We start from the raw sequence: 8254 nt of genomic DNA on the forward strand, positions 1-8254 counted from the left end.
TTTATCAGTATAATCATGTCTCTCGAGAAGAGAGGAGTCTGTCAAGGATTCATTACAATATTTAATTCTATCTTTTATACTAATTACTTGTGTAGCTATTTGCTCATTTATGTCTTTTAAAATGAAATATTCTAATTTTAATTCTTTCAATTCTTTTCTTAGATTATTAATATCTATTTGTAAATCTATCACTGTTACAGGTTTATTGGGTTTAAATTTGTCAGTAATTTTTGCAAAATTATAGGTTGACTTATAATCTTTCAAATCTGTTTAAAATCAATTAGTTTGAGTTAAAGATTCTTTTAGTTTAGACAAATAATCTTTCTTAGACTGTAAATCCGAAAGTTTGTCTATTAAATCCATTATTTTATCTTCTTATTTTGTTAAAACACTTATTTTTAGTTTTCTTTCACAATAACAATTATCAGGATTATTGCAATTACATAATTTAACCTTTTCACTATTTGAAGAAATATCTATCGATGATGAAGCGATATCACAATTATCTATTTGGTGAATTTCATTATTTGTTTCATCACTATCTGTCAGTATATTCATCAATTTATTCTTTAACTTTCCTGATATGTCAAGTTTATTTATCTTTCTTTGAATGTTATAATATTTACTAGTATGTCCTTTTTTACCACATTTGAAACAAACAATGTCATTTTCTCTGTGTCTATCATGTTTCTTTCTTTTAGACTCTTCTTTCTTATCTTTAAATCTATTTTTATTGTATCTTCTATTACTATTTTTATATCTATCAACATCTTTCTTTTCTTTCCTTCTTTTCTTAGAAGGAGCAATTAATGGATCAAATCCATATTGTTCACAAAAAGTTCCTAGCTCATTTTTAGCATATCTTTTTTCTTTTCTATCTGATTTTTTAGTCTTAGATCATTACATAACCATAGACCTGTTTTATTGATTGAAGATATTATATCACCATAAGTTAAGCTAGGATAGTCTATAGTTCCATCATTATTGGCTATGTCAAGTCTAACTTTTTGAGCAAAAAAAAAGGTAAACCAACAATAAATTTTTCTTTCCAGTAAGATTGTTGACAGTCATTTTTGCTTAATACTTTTGAAATAAAAACATCTTTATACCATCTAAAGTTTGAAAGTTGTGGACATCTTAAATTAATTAAAACGTTTGAAGCTCTTTCTTTATATTGATTAGGAACTCCACACAAAATGTTTAGTTATAGTAAAAATTAAAGTATTAACTGCTTCTTGTGAAGGCTGTCTATCTTTCATTATAACACTTCCATTTGTTTCTCTTTTAATAGTTGTCAATATTTTGTTTCTGTCATCATTATTTAAATAGTGATCCCACCAGCCTTTCAATTGGCCAGTAAAATTAGTGACAATTAAATGGGCTATCTGGTGGTCCGATTTTCCATGATTCTTATAAACAGTAGTGAGCAAGGTCATTTCATGTAAAAGGTTTATTATTTCATATTCTGACATTCCATCAATATTCCTTTCATATATCAAATCTGGCGAATAAGACGAATTAACAAAAGTATGTCTTTCTTCAAATTGTAAATCAGGGGGAGTAGGTTTAGGATACCAATTCTTTTTGGGGTATATATCATCAATTCTTCCTTTTTTGCGATCTTATGATAAAGATCCTAAAGTCAATTTATTAATTTGTAATTTATCTGTAAATTGTGATTCTAAATTATTTATGTCTAATGAATCTGTCAAGTCTGTTAGTTGATTGTCTTCTGATTCTTCATCCTCTGAAGACTCAGTTCTTCCTATTGTATTTGACTTCATATCTTTGTTTTTTAGTGACTCCATGTCTTTTTGTGATTATAGTTTCATTAAATCTAACTTCTTATTTATTTTATTAAGTAGATTATTTGTCATGGGTCTCTTTAAAGGTGATCTAAGGTGAGGAGGTATTTCATGAAGGATAAACTGAGGGGTTTTAGACTAATTTTCCTTTTTTATGGAAGTGGAAGGGGTGTTATTCTGTTTTCTATGTTTGGTAGCTTTTGACCAATTGATTTTAGATATATCTTAGTGTAATTATTCTGTTGAATTATGTTATCTAGATTCTTATTATCATCACTTAGACTTGGGGCACGTTTGGTAGATTGTAATAGGCACTGTAATGTAATAGCTATTCCTATGGTTTAGCTATTCCTATGGTTTAGCTATTCAATAGTTTGGTTATGTTTTTATTACAGGGAATAGTCATTCCTTATGAATAGCTATTCTTTAAAATAAGGAATAACTATTCCTCTCTAAAAGGGTTGTAATAGCTATTCCTTAGTAGATGTAATAACTTCTAACATTAATATATTTCCAAATAAATAAACTCTATATCCACCTAACAATTATGGAAATAAAAAATTATCAAAAAATAACTCATCTCTCTAAAATTTAAAATATATTATTTTCTAGGAAATATAATTGTATGAATGAGATATTTCTTAAAATTGATAATAAGTTTTATTCTAATGTTACAACACACTACCAAACTAATAAATATGTTTAGTTATTCCATTACAATACATTTTATTCCCAGTAATAAAGATTACCATTCCTGTTGTAATCCACATTCAATGTACCAAACATACCCTAGGTTTTTTAATAGGAGTAGCCAACACTTGGACTCCACTACTTTGATTCAATATAACTGACTCAAAGGGTGGATAAATTTGGTACACTTTTTCATGATTTTCTGTCTTCTTCCATGATAATGTTTTCTCTATTACACTTATCTTTTTGTTATGATAGTCCGAAAATTCAAAACTAAGGTGTGTCTGCAAATCTGTCACCATTTCATAATATTTGGTTCTTAAATTATTCCTTTCTTGTTCATTATATTCTTCAAAAACTAGTTTTTTCTGTCAGTGTTTTCAGGTTTTAAGTAATCATGTTTTAGTAATTCTTTATCTAAAACAAATTCTTTAGATAAAACATTAATTCGTCTATCATGATCTATGAATCCTAATATGTCCGTTTGGGTAGGAGAATCAGGTTGAGGTTGGGGCTCATAACGGGCTTGATGAACATTAGGGTTCAGTTGTGTGGTCTCTGTTGGATAATAAACTGTTTCTGTTTGGACTGGGGTTCTTCCAGTGTTTATAGGAGGAAGGTGTATGACTTGGGGAAGATTCTGGGGAGATAAAGGTCTGGAATCAGAGAAAGGTGTTCTAGAGGAGAAGGGGCTTCTAGGAGTAAACATCATAGGGGTCTTTCTGCCTGAAAAACTACTAAGTCTAAAAAGGTTGTCGGTTTGTCTATCATTATTGAAAGAAATAATAACTGTACCATCTGTCTTTTGAGCTATAAAGTCTAGTTTTGTGTTTTCTATATTTGGTGGGGGGAGCAATGGCATTTAGTTGCCACCTTTTGGGAAGGTTTATGTCTTTCCATTGTATTTGTCAGTGTACACGAAGTCTACTATTTGGGGTTGAGGCTTGAAGAAGGAGAGTATGTCCTTTGGGGGATGGTTCTACCATGGATTGAGGGTCTAGGGTGGTTTTCATAAGTTTATAATAGGTCCTATAAATAATGGCTAAAGGTTCTGAGCCTACTTTCATATAATAACCATCTATTTTTATATTCAAAGTTAAAGCATCCACGATATTTCTGTCAGATAGACTTAAAGCAAAATTAGGATAGCAATTAAAGTATACCGGTCCTTTATGTAAACTTGTTTCCATCATTACTAGGGGTGAGTCATTAAACCTTAAATGTTTGTCATCTCTTAAACAAAGTAAAACACTTGTGTTTAAAGCTTCTCTTGTTAATGGTTTTACAGCTACCTGAATTAAACCAACATGTAAAAAAGCATATTTTTCTTTATGTTGGTTAATTAAGTCTGCTGAAAATAACTGAAATTGTTTCATATTCATCAAATAAAGAGTAAGTTCTTTCAACAGTTTTTATAGTGTAGTCTGTCATGAAGGATAATTTAGAAAATAAAGCCTGTTGGTAGATTTTATCTGTTTTTTCTGTTGGTATATTCCATTTATTCCAATCTAACAAATTCTTGTCTATATCTTTCATGTTATATTCCTCAGAATTAACTATTCTATTATTATCCATGTTCTTATCAGTGTGTGCCTGACCTAAGTGTGACCTAGCAATAGATGATGTGCAACTAAACATATTTATTCTATTTCCAAGCAATTAATAATTACTGTTGGAATTATTACTAACCACTGGGATCCTTGCTATCGGGACCACCTCCTCGAGAAACTCCATTGCGGGACCACCTAAACAACGCCTGTTCGTCGGCTAACAAAACGGGCTGACCAATGTGAAACTATGGTTTGCCAACGAGTGTGAGGTTGACCAATGCTATCAAGGAGCAAGTAATGGCTATAGTAGTAATATCTGTTCCTAGTAACTTCTTAATTGCAAAGAAATCAATGCAATAGCTACTTGTTGACATGCTTATGCATAATGCTTTTAAGGTTCTCAAGGTTAAGCCACGAACTGTCCCTATATATGACACTTCCTTGCTAACAATACCCTTTCTTTGGGTTCCTAATTAGATGTATGAAGAAAGGCTCTAGACCAGGCTTCTTGGATTTATTTTGTGTGTTACATAATGTTTGGAGGGGAAAAAGAGCCAAATAAATGAAAAGTATGCTTATTTAGAATCATGTATATATAAAACCTACCTGCTATAATGGATGTTTGTAATTAATGTTAGTAAGTCTTATCATACTAATTACTAAGTTGGATTAATATCTTCTTGGAGCAATGAGCTTCTTCAGTATAATTGCAATCAAATTTTGGAATGGTCAAATGTCAATTAAGTGCATTATTTGAGGCCATAAATTATATATATATATATATATATATATTTATATATTTTTTTGAGGAAATATATAATCAGCTTTATTTTATTATTATTATTATTTTTTTTGAGAGGCAGATTACCAAAGTTGAACTTGCGGTATATCACTTGCCATCGTATTATTTGAGGCAAAACAGAAGCCACTGCGTTATGGTGATCCATTAAACTTGTTCTGTAGCCCAATTTTCAAACCTATAAGTGGGCTGGACCAATCTCTAGGGAGCTGACCCTTCAGATTTTTTAGACACATTTACACACGTTTGTGGATACACGCGCACACACACACACTAAAACTGGTCTTGATCGAAACTAGCTTTAGGATATACTATAAAAAAAAAAAAAAAAAAAAAAAAAAATCCCCAGATGGGTCTATAGCTGCGTTTTTAAAAACGCGGCTTAAGCCAGAGCTAAACGCAGCCTATCCCTTACAAAACGCGGCTTCAGAACTGGTCTATAGCCGCATTTTTAAAAACGCGGCTATACGTCCAGTGGTGGAGCTGCGTTTTTTTACAACGCAGCTCAAACAATATCCTGAAATTGCGTTTTTTAAAAACACAGCTCAAACAGTACCCTGAAGCTGCGTTTTTAAAAAACGCAGCTCCAAAGCGCGTTTTTTGTAGTGACTCTAGAAACATGAAACGAGCATCCCAAAGGTCTTGATAGTCAGGATTTGATCAACTAAAAAACTAACCTGAAATTCAGTCTTACAAATAAAAATTAAGAAAAATGATAAATTTGATAACAGTATAATTTGATCCCAAGGATAACCTAGAATTGTAGTGGAGGCATTGCAAGGAGTAAAATGGGATGGATTCAATATAAAAGTTGATCAAAAGGAGAAATTCTCAATTACGCCAGAAAATAATTTCCTACCCAATTTGTCTCTCTTTAGCCATTAGAAAGTAAACAATAGACATCATGTGACATGGTGTACTACTGGACGTAATTAAATTGAATGTCCATACATTTCAATCTTCATCAAGATCATACAATTTTTCCTTGTCTTACTATTTTATGCAAAATGGGTATTTTTTTTTTATTCAACAAGAAGAGAAGCACTACACATACACGATACATTGGAAAATTATGCCCTATATAATAGACTTATTATTACAATATCAAAATTTATAGTTGAAGATGACAAGCAACAATTAACTATTTCCTTGACTTCAAATTCATGATGAAGGAACTGTATAGCCTGAAAGAACCATATCAAAATATTAGTGGATGTTAGCAATAAGAAATTAGGCAAACTATAAACAAGTATAATATTATGTAATAATAATCATTTTTTTTTTCCTTTCAAAAATGTGGGCTAACTTTCATTCTCTACAAATCTCATACTCATGGAGAGTTGAACCCCATACTTCATTTTTTTGAGGATCAGATTATAAGACCATTGATACCATAGTTGCATGAGGAAGAAAGTGAGCGTAAACCTTTAAACTGAGTTAACTGACTTACTTCCACATATGGTTCCGGGCTGGATTGTTAATCCACATGATCGTCCAACATAGACAACCTTCTCCATGCTAATGATAAATTCAAACATTCCGGTGACAAGCTTACAAACACATGGAATGTCAACACCTTTCACCACCGCACAACATTCGGCGGAAGGTGGAATTTTCGGTCCGAATCTTTGAACAGAGCTCAAGCATTGTGAAGCAAGGCTTGGAATAGAAGCTTGGCATTGGGCTGAGACTTGATGGTTCCCAGAGATTAGGATAATGGTAGCCATAAGCATTGCCAAGACCAAGCATCTAAAGTTAGCAATTGCCATCTCTTGAACTCTCTCACAACTATTACTTTCTCTCACTCACAATTTCAAATTATTTAATTTGTGGTTGAGAACTCATGCTTTGGTTAAGATATATATACTTGGTTTAAATCCTCATTCACTGCTGTAACTATCAAACTAAAAAAAAAAAATTAAAAACTGAAAAAATAGAGGTTTTATGGTGTGTTGAAATATTTTTATAAAACTTTATTATTTTTCATTTTAAATATTGATTAAATGCTCATTTAATAAGTGAGTTAATCAACTCAGTTTTTTTTTTTTTAAATCCATTGATAACATATTGGTTTCTTTTAACAAATTCAAATATAAGTTACAACTAGTTTTTGACCAATACTTCACACGTTTTTATTTTTGTTTTCCCCTTAAGAACGTAAATTTATGGATTTTATTTTTGTAGTTATTGTTATGGATAATATTTCACGCCAAAAACAAAAGAGAAGCACTACACGTAACAATACATTGGAAATTATGCCATATAATAAGCTTATTGTTTTATTATTATTGATACATCAATAGTCAAGAGGAAGAGGATTTGAATCCTGAATAACTTTATTATAAACATTAGCTAGGAGATGCCAATAAGATAAGCTACAAGGCTCTTGGCTTCAATATCATAATTTATTGTTGAAAAAGACATGCAACAACTATCTTCCCTTGACTTCAAATTCTTGTGAAATTAAGGAACTGTATAGCCTGAAATTAAGAACAAATCAAAATATGAGTGGGTGTTATCAATAAGAAATTAGGCAAAAGTAAACAAGTATGATAATATGATGTCATAAAATTCTTGTAATTATTATTTTTAGTTTTTCTTTCATAAAATTGGGCTAACTTTTACCCCATTAAATCCCAATACTCATGTAATCAAGGTTGAACCCCATACTTTAAAGATTAATAAATTAAAAGACCATTTAATTAAACATTTAATTAAACTGAGTTAACTGACTTACTTCCACATTTTTGTCCAGACTGGATTGATAATCCACATGTTCGTCCAACATAAACAGCTTTGTCCATGCTGATCATATTTTCAATTGCTTGAGTGACAAGATTACAAACACATGGAATGTCAAGACCCATCACCACCGCACAACAATCCGCCGATGGTGGATTTTCCGGTCCAGCTTTCTTAACAAACGTCGAGCATTTGGAAATAAGGTTTGGAATAGAGCCTTGGCATTTAGCTGAGACCTTATGGTTCCCAGAGATTAGGAGAATGGAAGCCACAACCATAAGCATTGCCAAGGCCAAGCTTTTCATGTTAGCAATCGCCATGATCTCTTGGAACTTTCTCACTAGTCACGACTATTATTGCTTTCTCTAACTCACAGTTTTCGTTATCTGTTGACAACTCATGCTATTGTTCAACGTATATATATACTACTAACTGGAGTACAAACAAATAAGCATGGACGAGCGCTATGGATTGTCCCACGTGGTAATAATATTTTCTTTCCATATTAGGGTTAAATTGAAAAGGAAAACCAAAAAGAGGATTTATTTATTGATTGGGCAACGTGTTAAAAAATGGAATGTAATGAGGCCCTTTTCTTTTGTTTTATTTATGGCAATGAAGTGGTTGGCTTTTCTTCTTTTTTATTTATTCATTTATTTTTGTAAAAA

At 31.4% G+C, this 8254-nt stretch overlaps 2 protein-coding genes across 2 annotated transcripts; both read right to left on the reverse strand.

Annotated features, from left to right (window-relative positions):
• Positions 1–6005: 6005 nt before the first annotated feature.
• Positions 6006–6613, reverse strand: LOC126695074 (uncharacterized). Its single transcript, XM_050391727.1, has 2 exons — positions 6295–6613; positions 6006–6028 (listed from the first exon to the last, which is right to left on the reverse strand). Exons 1-2 carry the CDS (start codon positions 6611–6613, stop codon positions 6006–6008), a joined length of 342 nt encoding a protein of 113 aa, XP_050247684.1.
• A 694-nt stretch (positions 6614–7307) lies between these two features.
• Positions 7308–7906, reverse strand: LOC126695151 (uncharacterized). Its single transcript, XM_050391833.1, has 2 exons — positions 7582–7906; positions 7308–7324 (listed from the first exon to the last, which is right to left on the reverse strand). Exons 1-2 carry the CDS (start codon positions 7904–7906, stop codon positions 7308–7310), a joined length of 342 nt encoding a protein of 113 aa, XP_050247790.1.
• Between the last annotated feature and the right edge of the window lie 348 nt (positions 7907–8254).

Source organism: Quercus robur, chromosome 1, assembly GCF_932294415.1.
Source record: "Quercus robur chromosome 1, dhQueRobu3.1, whole genome shotgun sequence".
Taxonomy (NCBI): Eukaryota; Viridiplantae; Streptophyta; class Magnoliopsida; order Fagales; family Fagaceae; genus Quercus; species Quercus robur.